Source organism: Schistocerca americana, chromosome X, assembly GCF_021461395.2.
Source record: "Schistocerca americana isolate TAMUIC-IGC-003095 chromosome X, iqSchAmer2.1, whole genome shotgun sequence".
NCBI classification, from domain to species: Eukaryota; Metazoa; Arthropoda; class Insecta; order Orthoptera; family Acrididae; genus Schistocerca; species Schistocerca americana.
The window spans coordinates 711,039,822-711,055,666 of NC_060130.1; the positions used below are offsets into that span (position 1 = coordinate 711,039,822).

The 15,845-nt window shown below is 43.8% G+C and overlaps 1 protein-coding gene across 1 annotated transcript in view; it reads right to left on the reverse strand.

Moving 5' to 3' along the window:
- Positions 1-15,845, reverse strand: part of LOC124554836 (vacuolar protein sorting-associated protein 26B-like) — a 69,688-nt gene that overhangs the window by 28,705 nt on the left and 25,138 nt on the right. Inside the window, exons 3-4 of the mRNA XM_047128500.1 lie at positions 6,175-6,407; positions 5,756-5,920 (exon numbers count right to left, since the gene is read on the reverse strand). Coding sequence (XP_046984456.1) covers positions 5,756-5,920; positions 6,175-6,407 — 398 coding nt within the window. The remainder of the gene's footprint in view (positions 1-5,755; positions 5,921-6,174; positions 6,408-15,845) is intronic.

Here is a 15,845-nt window from a genome sequence, read left to right on the forward strand (position 1 = left end):
TGGGACTGTATCAAAGATGTCCCACTCATGTAAGGTGGTTAGGATGTGGTGGTGCCATGTAGTACTGTAAGCTTTATGCAGATCGAAAAAGACTGCAACAAGGTGTTGATGCCAGGCAAAATCCGTTCAAAGAGCAGACTCCAGATGGACTAAATTACACGCAGTCAAACGGCTTTGGAAAAAATCACCCTGGGCTGCATTCCTAGGATTCTAGGATAGAATACAGCCTTTGACTCACTATACATTCAAGTAATTTGCACAGGATATTGGTTAAACTAATCGGATGATAGCTGTCCATCTGAAGAGGTGATTTAAACAATTTCAGAACTGGAACAATGACACTTTCTCATAACCGGGAAGGGAATTCCCCCTTGCTCCAGAGACAGTTAAAAAGGACAAGTATATGACGATGGCTAGCCACCAATAAATGCTGAAGCATTTGATTGTGTACCTGGTCTGGTCCAGGAGTCATGTTGCAGCAGAGAGCAAGGACACTGGCATATTTCTACTCGCTAAATGGGGCATTATAAGGCTCCAGGCAGCGGGGAACGAAAGATAGAAGGAGTCATTTTAGATGGTGCTTGAGAAGATGGAACGTGGGTGAATAGTGGGCTTATGCTGAGGCCTGGGCTGGTGAGGATAATCTCATTCAGGGAAATTCCTGGGATACCTGTAGGACAGCAGCCAGAAATGCACATGATCTTTACACAACCCTGCGAAGAGGGAGTATGTGTCCCTGTGGCAAGTGCCATATTGTTCCCAAAAAATCCATTTCTGGCATTTAAGAAAAAAAGATAACAGGCCCGGGCACAAACCTGTTTGAAGGCCATGAGATGGTCAAGAGATGGATGCTGTTTATAATGTTGGATGGCACGAGGTTGGTTGGTTTGGGCGAAGGAGACCAGACAGCGTGGTCATCGGTCTCATCGGATTGGGAAGGAAGTCGGCCATGCCCTTTCAGAGGAACCACCCCGGCATTTGCCTGGAGTGATTTAGGGAAATCACGGAAAACCTAAATCAGGATGGCCGGACGCGGGATTGAACCGTCATCCTCCCGAATGCGAGTCCAGTGTCTAACCACTGCGCCAGCCCGCTCGATTGATGGCACGAGGGTAGCCTTTACTAGGCACAGCAATTTTAGGCATCCACCAAGGGACAGTCTTCCATCAGGTTGAACCTGGGGAAGACAGATTCACCAAAGCAGATGCTGAAAGGATAGCATCGGTCAAAGTCTCTTCAGACTCATCAATGCTGTCATGTCGTGGAGTGGTTGGGATGGCAGCCAAGGAAAAGCAATCCCAACTCATATTAAAAAAGGCCAACTGGGAGGGCATCCAGGTGAGCGTTGCTGAAGGAAAGATAATTGGAAAATGTCACACAAATTGTCATGAACTCCCTAATGAACTGCAAGGAGGAATCCAGGGCTACAGATGGAAAGATCAATGACTGAGATAGTATTGTGCACCACACTAAATTGTGTCATGGCTCCAGTGTTGAGGAGGCAGAGATCAAGCCCTGCCAGCAGGTCTCCAAAAATTTTTCACTGGTCAGTGGCCGCAGTCCCATCCAACAGAGTGTTATGGTCATTAAAATCCCAAGGTGAAGGAAAGGGGAGGGGGGGGGGGCAGGAGTTGCCTACAGAGGGCAAGAATAGCAGGAAGCATAGGAGGCTTGTGTGGGGGAAGATAAGGATTACGTATTGTTACCACAAAGTGATCCAAACGGCCACCACTTCCAGTGCAATATGAAGAGGAACTGACAGTTTCTGAGTGGACCAAGGTACAGACACCACTGGAGGCTCGCAAAGGGCTGATTTGGTTCCAACAGTAGGCTTGGAAACCACGAAGAGTCAGCGAATGAGTACCCACAAAACAATATTCCTGCAATACAACACAAGCTACAGAGTGTAGAGAAAGAAGGGACCGCAATTCTGGAATGTGACAATTGTTAACATTACAGTTCCACTGGGAGTGAGTAGTAGAAGATACCAGATGGACACTGAATGGGCCAGAATTGGTCACTGTGCCAAGTCCATGTCCGTCACTGGTAAGGATGGAGTGACATCCATGACTTTGGGGGGGAGGGGGGGGGACCCTCATCCCAAGACTTATGGTTATGCATCTCCTCCTCCTCCTCCTCCTCAGGACGAGAGGAGGTGTAGTCGGGAAGACAGCAAGTCACAGTAATATCAGGACCCAAAAGAGAATGAGCAGCATTGAGCCTCACAGAGCATGTGTCCCATGTCAGACTCAAAGTAACAGGCTTCTTGTTCTGGAGACACCGGGGAGGAGTAATCCTATAGGGATGGGAGTCACATTCTTGGCAGGTGTCAGAGGAGAAGGTTTCTTCTCCAGCTGTGGAGAAGGAGTGGTTCCGTGAGGAGAGGGAGTGGCCACCACCAGGGAGGAGGAAAGGGAAGGGGTACAGGACAGAGGTAAAAAGGAAGTGGGAAAGAGACGACAGAAGCAGAGGTAACCGTTAAAGTTACAGGGTGGAGATGGTCGAGTTTCTGTCAGCCTCAGAGCAGGATAGACAGTTGAGAATATTGAATTCCTGAATCTTCCTTTCCTTTATATAGATCGGGCAGTCCAGCGAGTGAGGAGAATGTGGGCCTGAGCAGTTCACGTACTTGGGCGATGGGGTGCAATGACTCCCCACGTGATGAGAGTGGCCACAGTCCTCACAAATAGGATTTGCCTCACATCACAGAGATGTGATCGAAGAGACACTGGAAACAGCGCACGGGATGTGGGATATAGGGGCTTCACATCACTACAGTAAAAAATAATTTTGACTCCCCCCCCCACAAAAGCCAGGATGAAAGCACCAGTATCAACATGATTGTCCTTAGGACCTCTCTGGACTCACTGGACAAAACAAACACCACACTGTTTCAGGCTAATCCCGAGTTTCCCATCAGACTGAAGGAAGTAGTCCCTGTGGAAAACAATGGCCAGGGTCATATTTAAGCTGTGGTGAGGAGTAATGCTCACTGGGATGTCTCCTAAGCACTTGCAAACACAAAGGGAACCCAAACGACCAGCAGAAGAGGTTTTAATCAGTAGGGAACCAGATCGCATCTTACTAAGTGAGCCCACTTCACCAAATTTATCTTTGATATGTTCAAGAAAAAGAATGGTTTGGTAGTGACAAAAGTCTCCCCGTCTGTCCTGGCACAAACCATGTTAACAGGGAAAGGGTTTTGCTCCAAGCTGGCAGGCCTGGGCTTCCTCCCAGGGAGTGGGCACAGAGGTGAAGGCCATGAAAGCAAAAGTAGGAGCAGAGAGAGAACCATTCCCGTCTGAAGACACGGCCATGGAAGAGCACCCACAAGTATGGAGCTTAGCACACTTCACGGGCTGAGCATCCACCCTGGTACTGGTACGACCCACTCCAATCAGGGGCTCACCTGGTGGGTGCCACCCAGCTGCAGCAAAGGCTGCCTGGCATGGCAGTAGTTGGCAAGAGTTCTGCTGCCCCAAAAATATGAGCAATCACACCTAGGCAAACATCAGGTGGTGATAGCTCTGGTACCAGAAGTGTGATAGAAGTGTGATCCCTGTGTTGTCAGGCATCTCAACCAGATGGGTACACAACGGGAAAGGGGTGGGGGGGGGGGGGGGGCATGAGGAGTGGGAGGAGAGCTAGGATGGGAAGGGGTGGATATTGGGAAGGGTATGCAGCCCAAGAGAGAAGAAAGGCTGCAATAGCTTTGGGCCCTATGTGCACCACACTCATACCTGTGGGAGCCCTGGCAGGTACATTATACACCATTCGTTTAACAAACATTGTCAATTCAGCACTAAGGTGCAGAGAAGCATCAAAAACTCAGCGGATAGTGCAAAATGTGAGAGATTAATTTCCATTCAACAGTTGCCACCCCACCCTATGTTTCTCAACAGCCCTTGATCTAAATTTTGTCATAATGGTGTGGGTGAAGTTTTGCATTTATAAACACCATGTGTGTGAGCCAAATGTATAAATCTCTTCAACAAAAAATGGCTCTGAGCACTATGGGACCCAACTGCTGAGGTCATTAGTCCCCTAGAACATAGAACTAGTTAAACCTAACTAACCTAAGCACATCACAAACATCCATGCCCGAGGCAGGATTCGAACCTGCGACCGTAGCGGTCTTGCGGGTCCAGACTGCAGCGCCTTTAACCGCACGGCCACTTCGGCCGGCATCTCTCCAGCATTTCCATGTTTTGCTTAAGTAACAACACCTTTCCTGTAACTCAGGTGTTTTGTGTAGTTCTGCAATTATCAAAATTATCCCAAATTTTTAGCTCACTCAACACTAGTGAATGATTTTGGAACTTTGCAGTGAACTTTGTCACCAAATACCTTCTCAGTGTTTCAAAAATCCCATCAAGCCTCTTGAGACCCTTTCACACAGAATGGAGAAACATCTGAAAATGTCTTCACCTACATTTTGGCTCAACAAACTGGTTCTGTGATACCATACATGCCCTCTACTACCAACGGATTTATTACCGAGTAAAGTGGTACAAATGAAGAAGGGTTAGACTGCTATTCTGGAAAAGAAAGGTACAAATCTAGAACAACCAATTATTTTTTGTGTAGTTTCCTGAATACCATTCAAGTGACCACAGGAAGTTCCTTCAATATGGGCACAACTGACACTGCCTCTTCATTCTCCTCGAAATACTTGTCCAGCAGAGCTACTGCATAGTCTCTAATGAATTCAATCAATGTTGTTGACAGTTAAAACTCTTATTTAAAAACAGTATCTTACCAATTAGGTTATTATTTTGTGGTGTCTGACCTCACCAGCTGTCTTATTTGTTTGAATAGTAAATCATTTATCATCAGCCTGTGCCATTGGCAAGTAATGTTTGCAAAACAGCTTCATTTTTGTCTCAGGGGCCAAAATGATATGCACTGTGAGTAATTATAGGCCAACTGTTGTAATACCGGTTAGATTGTGCATCAGTGAATGTTTCATCTACACAGCTAGTCATCACTTCAGCAAGTTGCTCTACATTATGCCTGAAAGGCAATTCTGAAAGAATGGATGCATTAACAAAACTCCTAAAACGGCGGTAGGAGCGAGCAGATTGTTTTGGTATGCAATAAATTTCTAGCTAGTTGAAATATAATGCCATATGTATCACTACTGTTTCTGACTGAGATGGTCTTATTCTATTTAAATTTCCCATCTTCCCCTTTTTTTTTATTCAAAATATCCCATCTCTCTTGTTTGTCATTCTTCCAAGTTCTATACTTCTCATCTTTATGTTTCTTATACTCTGTTCTATGTTCCAAAGCACAATTATATGCCATGGGTTCTTATATTTGATGCTTTAAGTTGATCAGAACTCCTTCCATGTCATTTTTAACCTTCACAGTCCACTGTCTCATTCACTTTGCTTTCTCTCTCCTTTGTTGCTGTCCAACTAACTTATCTACCTGGAAATAAAATATGACCCTACATGGTAAAACATACTATTGTAATAAGGGTGACAAATAGACAGACTTCGTTGACATAATGTGAAGTTATCGTAATTTGTCACACAGGCTTATTAAAAGAGCCACAAAATGTTATTTGAACCTTTGTAAATTATGCTGTTTTAATTAGGTAAAAAACAGACAAAATGTTAGTTGTTCTTTTCAGAAGCATTATTTTACCCTAAGACGTCACATTATTTTAGCTGTCTCTCAACTCAAGTTTTATATACATGAGCAATGCGAGGATACAAGGTTCTCAAATACACCTTCATACATTACTTACTTTGATTTATTGTACTCAAATTCTATATGTAAGCAGTCTTCTATGCCAACTTCCATTTTTATGCTGTTGTTCATTTCTGGGTAGCAAGATAAGGTGTGAACAACAATATCCATTTCCTTAATTATGTCTGAAAGCCTTCTCACAATAGTAACTCTCAAAAAATACCTGTAACAGAAGTGATATTAACATTACGTCAGTGAACTATGGGAAAAAATCTGAATTTAGCCCCATGACATCAAAAAACTAAAGTACAAACAAATAAAAAATTGACATTATTAGCTTGTATAGAAGGTATTCATGATTCTGTCCACTTAGTAGAAAATCTTATTACTTTATGATCGTATTACATCACGAAATTTTGAGACGTTTCATTAACTCTTTTGAAAATAAATACAAGCAATAACTTAAAATCATCTTACCGAAGTCGTACATTTGAACCAGTGTACGACTCGAAAGGCTTTTCAACGTTAAGGAACTCAAAAGCATAGGACATATTTTGCATAAGTTCACCAGGACGAGCTAGTTCTTTGACTAGAGATGTGAACTCATGATGATTGCCTCTGTCATAATAGAGTTCAATCTGACCAATGAATTCTATTTTTATTCCTTGGTGTTCCAGCTTTGAGCCATACTTTTTCAGGGTTACATTCACCTAAAAACAACAAAAGAATCTTGTGAGAATGTGTTAAATATACTGGGACATTTATACTCACTATTCACGGCCTACAAATAAACAATAACTTATGCAAAATTTTATCTTCATATTGATGTAACTTCAATCTGTCTTCTTTCTTTGTTTCCTATTTTTACAGTGCTCCAGCTTCTCCCAAATTGTCTTTTCCTTTCTTCTGTCCATTTCGTGCCCAATTTCTTGTACATGATATATAAATTGGTATTCACACATTTTTTTAAGGTAACAACAACCACTCTATGTTTGTGTTACATTTTCTACTTTTAATTCTTGTTATCTTTTTTACTGTGGAATACCATAGTTCACAAGTCATTCACAGTTTCAAATGAAACTGGAATACAGTGTTCCAGAAACACAAATACACAACAGATTTTACAGCTGCTACTTGCTGATGGTTACATACTCCACATTCAACAACACAAAGATTTAACTTCTGCTACTGATTATTTTGACAACAAAATATCCAATTTAATACCTTTCAAATAGCTCCAATATTATTGTGGTCTTTACACATGTGTTATTGTAGTTGCAAACTCCCTAAATAGTCAAAGATCCTACATTTATGTAAACAGAATTTCTCACATCAAACACAATGCTGAAGAAGTTTTCTGTCATTCTGCCTGTCATGTAATGACACCAGCAGCAATCTGTAGGACCTACTGCCACCTTAAAAAAATAGGTGGTGACAAAGGGCGATTTGTGGGCAAGGCACTGAGGAAGAAGAGGAAGTTAGTATAATGTTGCAATGATGTCAAGGTCATTAAAAGCAGCTCTGGGTCTTTCAGAAGTGATACTAGACAAAAGAAAACCCTCAGTAGGACCTTAACAATTTTAGTGGTGGTTTGTCTGGACCCTGAAACTACCTTTGTTTTAGTTGCATAATGGAAAGAGCATAAGTAACAAAACACAATGTGCCAATGTGAGACTGGGCAGTCAACAGGTACAAAAAAAAAAAAGAAGCCTGAAACCTACCTATGCTTTCAGTGCTGCCCTCCACAGGTATCAAGCACAAAAGAAGACTACATTGTATATGCACACCAACTTGAGTGGGGTCAAGAAGTTGTTCCGATGAAGTGGAAGAGGGATCAAAAGAGCCAGGCAGAGGGAGGGAGCATAGGACGGTAGGGTAGCTGGAAGCTGGCAGAGAGTTGTGTGTGGCCCACAATGACACACAGCAGTGGATTGGAAGGTTGAGCAAGTGTAGTAACCCACCAGTTACTACACCTACAGCCCACAGTGGTCTTAAGTCAGGGTACTACAGCAAGCACAGTGTGTGCTAATATTCAAATGATGTTCCCACAACTACCTGAGGCCGCCACCAGGGGCAACATGGTCACCGACTGTCATCACCAGACTTGCTGCGTGCAAGCATCACTACACCAGTGATATCTGATGAGGACAGCATCTCTATATGGACTTGCAAGGGCCTCCGGACCCTCAGTTGTTAAATGTTTTCGAGACATGTAAACTACTTTAATTGTATTCTTGTTGATGTCACTCCATGACCCAATAAATTTTATCTTTTTTACAGCCATGTGTTTCCTTGAGTTCCTAGTTAGAGCACAAGTAGCAACATCAAGGGTCAAATTTTCATGTTTTATGGGTTTGGTGGTTTTGCCGACGTTCGGCTCTTCCATGGAGATTCTACTCCAGTCACTTGTGCAACACCAGCAGGCACACATGGCTGTGTTGTAATGGTTGTTGACTATGTTGATCCAGGCTCAGCTGCTGGATTTTTCACACGTGGGCATCCTCCTCCCCCCCCCCCCCACACCCACCCACCCACCCCCCCTCCAGCCCCCCATTTCCCGTGATGAATCCATGGAAGACTGGAACACTGACAAAAAGCAGCTTTGCCAACATTTTGTGACATTCTAGGTGGTTGATATGAAGGTTTATAAGACTCTCTTCTTGTCATGGATACCCCCTCATATTTATCACTTACTGTGGCAGTTAGCTCCTCTGCAAGAACCAGCATTGCTTTCTTATGACAATATCTGTAGTTTGCTCTCCTCCTATCACTGCAAGTATATGCATGTAGCAGCTGCACCATTGAATTCTATGAATGTCACAAACAGCTGCAGCAACTGTATTGAGCTTGGGTGTCCAAGCTCCACGGCCGCAGTCTTAAGTGTCGGTTCATCACGGATAAGACTCAGGAGTCTTATGTGCACACCATAGTCATAGAGGCAATTATTTGTTCGGCTCCAGATAACAAGGTGTGTTGGTGGGCCCTTCAGTCTGAGAGCCCTATGTTAGAATTTGTTTTGAATACCAAACAGTTGTTCAAGGTTTCCTGCATGGTGGGCTGCCAATTAGAGGTTTGGAGTGATGTCATCATTGTTGACAAGTGGTGGGCCGCTTGCCACAAATGTAAAAAAAGATGTCATATAGCAGTGGTATGTCCATCTCTACCGTCTATCCTCCTCTTCTTCCCCCACCCCAAGGAGTCATTTCCAAAATCAATGGACGTCTATATTCATACTGTTTCACTGTTATGTTCACTGTTCTGTTCACGGCTGTAAGCAGGCCAGACCAAACTTTTCATTGAAGTATGGGTGACAGATAAGCCATAAAGCCTACAAGTCGACACAGGGGCCACTGCCTCTCTCCTCAATTCACAGTAGTACACCTGGCAAGGGTCCCAACCACTGGCATGCACAAGAGTTGGTCGGTAAGCTAGCATAAACAGCAGATTCCAATTCATGGTCAACACAGTTTACAAGTCAGCTTTCCGTCCCATTACATACTTAGTGGTTAACAATGCGAGTACTAAAAATTTCTTTGATCTAGATGTCTTTGCTGCTTTTGGCTTTTCTACTCCAGATGCAGTGCATCTGGTGTCAAATCAAGTGCCTTATCATGAATTGGATTCCTTGTGTTCCGAGTTTTTGGATCTGTTTGCCCCAGAGTTAAGTTTTGCTTTTTCTGTGTGCAGCCACTGCCACTAGCTTTATGCATCTAAGTTAAGAAGGAGCTGGACTGCTTAATGTCACTTTGAGTAATTGGACTGATTTCCTAAAAAAGATTACTGATCATAAAGAAGCCGCTCCATCAGCTTTGGCTCTGTGGCGACTTCTAGGTCACTATTAATGCACAGGTAGTTATAGACACTTACTCCCTGCCTCACCTGGAGGAGTTGCTCACAAAGTTGTCTAGGGATCAATTCTTTTCGAGAAGAAACTTGGCCCAAGCCTACCTTCTGATTCCATTGGACAAGGCATCAAAACAGATGCTTGTTGTTAATACACCTTTCAGCCTCTTATCAGTATCAAATGCTAGTGAGCCTGCCATCTCTTAACCTTTTTTTAGAACAGGTTACAATGGCTGTCCCTCACTGCGTTAATTATCTTGATGATATCGTCACGATACGTGCTTCCTCAGAGCACAACTTCCTCTCTCTGTTTACTGTTCTACAAGCCAAGAGCCTCAAATTTAATCTCAGTAAGTCTCACTTTTCCCTACCTTCCATTTTTTATTTTGGTCATGAAATTGACTGGTAGGACATGTACCTGATGAAACAACATGCAGCCGATATTAAGGTTTTGCCCCCATCCCTCTAATTTATGAGAATTTCAGAAATTCTTTGGCAAAATTGCATATTATGACAAGCTTATTCCCGCAGCAGCTGCTACTGCCCACCCTTTGCATCTGCTGCTTCGGGAAAGTGCTACTTTTGTTTGGTCTGCAGCCTGTGAGCATGCTGTTGTGCAGCTTAATGACAGTCTTCGCTCTGCACCATGTTTGCAACATTTCAATCAGGCAAGCATCTGGTCCTGGCCACAGAGTGGCTGTGGCCTTTCGTCATTCAGATGACTCCAAACAGCTCTGTGTCAAAAATACTCAACTTAGAAACATTATTCTCAGGTGAATGAAGAAGTGCTTGATATTGTCAATGCCTTAAAAAAAAATTCATTTAATTGCCGACCATAAATACTTGGTTCGCCTGTTTAGTCTGACAGCATCCTTACTGGACAAAGCCACTTATTGTTTTCCACATTGGGCTCTGTACTTGTACCAATACAATTATGAGATCCATTTTCATCCTACACTGCAATATGCGAACACTGGTGCTCTGTCCCAGCTCTCCATGGGCCAAACCCCTCATTCGACCAGGAAGAACTGCTTTGTTTCCAACTGGAGACAGAGGTGAGGCACTAGGTGGATGGCTTCCCAATCACCAGTTCCTGTATTGTCTCTGCTGTGGTGACAGATCAGAGCTCCGACAGTCATACCGTCATACCCATGATACAACATGGGTGGCCTAACCATCCACCAGGCTGGGCATCTGAACCGTTTCAAAATTTGTGTGTGTTGTGCCATCACCTCTGCCTCTTGGATGGTGTTATTCTCCTGTTAATGGAAGGGTTTACTCCCCACATTGTGGTTCCAGTGGCTCTGTGGTGGGAGGTTCTACACTTCTTATACCAGCGTCACTGCGGACTCTCTCTCTCTCTCTCTCTCACTCACACACACACACACACACACACACACACACACACACACACACACACACACACACACACACACACACACAGCAATAGACACTCCACTACATGTTTTGGCCAGGCATTGATCGGAAGGTGGAATACCTCATCCAGCCTGTCGGAAGTGTATGAGTCAGCAGGTGGCACCATGCACTGTTTATCCACCATGACTGGCTCCAATGCAGGAAAGGGTGCGCACTGATTTCACTGGGCACTTTTTAATCACTTCCTGGTTATTGGTAAGGGATGCTTTTTCTCATTTTTTAAGTTGACAATCACAAACGCAGCTGTTAAGGTCATGTTGAAGATATTCTCCACAAAAAGCTTGCCTTCAGACAATAATCCTCTGTTCATGGCACAGTCTTTCAAGGACTTTTGTACACAAAATGGCATTTGCCACATCACAGTACCTCCCTTCTATCTTCAATCAAATGGCAAGGCAGAACACCTTGCCTGAATGCTTAAGATGCACATATGCAAGTATGTAGATTTCCTAGCTGAAGAGGCGCTCTCACTTTTTTTAAGCTCTCAGCATGACGTCAACTGGGACCAGGAGATCAGTGAGCTCCTGCATGGCTGTCAGTTGCAGACACTGCTCAACCTCTTGCTGCTGGGCAGGCATCCTCAGAGGCACCTATTTTGTCGACATTTGTGCCCACAATAGGCCGGGCCGGGCCAGGCCAGGGCATTTGGGTATCAACAGTGGTTTCCAGCCATTATCTACAGCCAGGGCAGTGGCCACATCTTCATGGTTCACGCCTATTATTGCCTTGTGGCACATCACTGGGATCAGTTGCATCCCAGGCAGAGCACAGGGCCCCGTCCTTGGGCTGTTGGCCTGATGCCTTGTTCTCTGTCAACTCCGGTTATGCCTGCCTGCCCTGGCAGTTTGGTCTTTGTAAACAATGATGGCAGGTTTACTATCTGTGGCTGGTGCTGGCGCACCTCACTACACTGAGCAGACACCGCCATCAGTAGGGACAGAAGCTGGGTCTCTGTCACCAGAGTCTCTCCTCTCCAGTCTGCTGTAACTGCTGCCATCCCTCACTGTGGACTGAAAATGAGAAAGCTCTGTCACTGGTAATGTCCACCTGTTGTCCCAGGGTTCATGGGCAGTGGGGGTGCCCTCATCCCATATTTGACTGTACATGCCAGTTCAGGCTGATTGGAAACATCTCGAGCCTTTAGCTGCTGTCCCTGTCATCACCACGGATGGCATGGATGTGTCTTCATTCACAGTATTGTGACTAGGAACACCTGGTCTTTCCGACCATCAGGAAGGAGGAGTGTCATAACAAGCTGGTTACTACACCTACTGCCCACAGTGGACATAAGTCTGGCCATTATGGCAAGCTTAGCGTGTGCCGACATTCAAACGGCATATACAGAGCTACCAGAGGCAGCTGCTAGGGGCAGCCCAATCACCGATCGCCATCACCAGATATGCCATGCATGCATAGCACTACACCAGTGACACTCAACATGGACAGCATATTTATATGGGCATGCATGGGCATCTGGACCCTCAGATGTTAGATATGTTCAAGACGTGTAATCTACTTTCACTGTATTCTTGTTGATGTTACTCTGTGACCTAATAATTTTATCTCTTAAATGGCAGTGTGTTTCCTTCTCTTCCTAGATAGAACATAGGAGAAGGGAGACCGGAGAGGAGAGCTTGAGTGTAGAATGTGTGAAGTGCGGGACATACAGACAAAGGTGGAGGCGGGGATGGTGGGACAGGAGTCACTGGCGAGAGAGACCAGGGCAACTGTGGGATTGAAGGATGTGTGATAAGCACAATTCCCATCTATGTAATTCAAGGATACTGGTAATGAGCAGGGGATCCAGGCAGCACGAATTGTGAACTAGCCACATCCAGCTCAGCAGCATGTTCAGCCACCGTGTGGTCAATTTTGCTCTCAGTCGTAGTTTAGTGGCGGCCATTCATTTGGGTGGACAGCTTCGTGGTGGTCGAATCCACATAAAAGTATGTGGTTACGTGATGTCACTCTGGGGTGATGCTGGGTAATGATGGAGATGCTCCTCTGCATCCAGTTTACAGGGATGATCATAGGATTAGGGGCACACATGTACAGCGACACACACTTTATTGGGGCTTCGACTACCTTCGTGCCAAGAAATGGGCAACTTCCTATCCAAAATCCTTCCCATCTCTCACAAAATGGTATTACATCACTTACCCAATCTACAAAATATCCCGGTTTGCCCACATGCCACATTTAAACATGACCCCTTACTAGACAGGACACACTCCTGTGGAAAACTCAGGTCAAAGACCTGGCCTATGTACCGACACAGTCTCATGTAGGCTCACTACCAAATAGCAGTTCATCCAAATGAATGGCCACTGCCAACTGTGGCAAATAGCAAAATTGACCATCTAGCTGGGGAACACACTGCTGAGTTAACCACGATTTCAGTGGTGGCTTCACAACCTCCGTCACTTGGATACCACCTCCTCCTCCTCTTCCTCAATCCCTCTAATATCAGTTTCTCCAAACCGCGAAGATGGAATTTGTCCTCATAACACATCCTTCAATTCCACAATACTCCTGCCTTTAATTTCAGCTAGTCCTTGTCCCACACCCACTTCCATCCCCTGCTCTACACTCCCCACTTCACTTGTTCTACACACACACACACACACACACACACACACACACACACACACACACACACACACACCTCCGAAGTCTCCTTCTTCCTCTGTTCTATCTGCCCCTCCCAAACCATTCCTCTACTACATAATTATCATCCATACATGGCTCCCCCACTGGCACCAGGACGAGCTCATCTTTGCCACATTTCTATACTATCCACTCGCTGCCTCCTCTTCCCAGCTAACAGCTACCCTTCCCAGCCAACAGCTAACATACCGTCTGACTCTCCCAGCCGTCAGCCACGTTTGTCTCCCACACTATGTCCTCCACCTCACCTCACCTCACCTTTCTCCTTGGCTCTTACCACTTGACAACACCTTACCTACTCAAGCTCCACTGCCAATATGATGTAGTTGGCCAGAACAGTGTAGCCATGATAGTTTTTGTGTATTCTATTAGCTCTGAAGGACAAAGTCCAAAACCTTAGCTACATTTTCCATCTCATTAATGTGCAAATCAGCCACATGGTATCTCATATGTTGTTGCTTTTACTACTTCCATTACTTACATTCTCACCAGGACTTCCAATTATCATACTTGGTTTAGATACGTTCATTCAAAACTTTCTTCATTCAGAATATCCTAGATCTGACACCATTTAATAGTGTAGATGAGTTATGAAAGAAGCGCACATCACTTCTATTTCCCATTTAGTTAGGTTGTACAAGGAGCTATCTGGTGCACCTAACATTAAAGCAGACAGTAGTACCTCAGTTATGTCATGCTAGACCAGTACCATTTCTTCTCAATAACGATAATTTGCACTAGACAACTTATGAGGATTAAAATGGTGAGACACGGAATTGAAAAACTCCTCTTGTATGCAAATCGAATGTGTCACTTAATTTCATCTTGTTAGGTTGGTTAGCTGATTTGAGGGATGGGACCAAACAGCGAGGTCACCAGTCCCATCAGATTAGGGAAGGATGGAGAAGGAAGTTGGCAGTGTCTTTTCAAAGGAACCATCCTGGCATTTGCCTGAAGCAATTTAGGGAAATCAAGGAAAACCTTAATCAGGATGGCCAGACGCGGATTTCAACCATCATCCTCCCAAATGAGAGTCCAGTGTGTTAATCATTGCACTACCTTGCTCAGTTTTCATCATGTTATTTGAAATATTATTCCAAAGATGAGAACACTCAATAGCAACTGAAGAGATAGTCACAGTATTTAGTAGAGCATCTCAATACACAGATTAAATAATTGATATTGTTAACTTCTAAAGTATGGGAGCAAGTCTGTACATACTGTCTGAAGGGCATCACGTTTCGCTTATGGTGTATTCATTTGTTGAATCAAATCACAATTTCAACATTTCTGTCATTCTTCAGCACAATCAATTTGTGCCATTGCACAGACTAAATTTGTGTTAAAAATTATGTGAACTTCGACATACCACATCCCACTTCGCATATCCAAAGGAAACGACAATTGAATCTTCCAACACAATGAACATAATGGATCTCGTGAGCATTTGTATATCAATCCACATGTGAGCCACCACAACTGATCTAATGACGTCTGTTATATTGATATTTTTTAAGTTTACACTTTCTTCGGATTTGCAAAGTGGGACATGAGTATGCCACAGTTCCAGTCATTTATTAAATAAATTTATACAATGACGAATGTTGAAATTCGAACATCACTTAACAACAAAGGAAAGTCATAAGAGAAACAGCAAGTGTTTAAAACATAACAAATACTGACAGAAACCATCACACAAAAAAGCTTTGAATCTACTTTTTCTACCAGTTTAATATGCTATATCTACATATACATCTGTATTTAAAAATAGAAAATGTCAAGATCTGTGCTCGCTGTGCATAGATGCAGAGAGAACTGATCACAATCAACAAATGTAAAAGGAATCAGACAAATTTCTACATACTGCAGGCCTTGTGGTCAATATGTTTGTGTCACAAAAGATGAGGGATGAGAAGAACCCACCACAGTTCGATAACAATATTAGAAAGTTACTACAAAAGTAAAGAAAGCTGAATGGCACAATCAAACGAAATCTCTGCTGCTGAAGAACAGCTGAACTACATTGAAAAGTGCGTAAGACAGCTACGTATGAAGCGTTCAATGAATTCAAAAGCAGCACGATCATAGTTTCTACATATCAATTGCTGAAACGAAGTCATCTGTCTAAATGGCCACTGACCATGACACCATCCAAATGGAAGATGATAAAATGAAGCCTGAAATACTAAATTCTGTCTTCT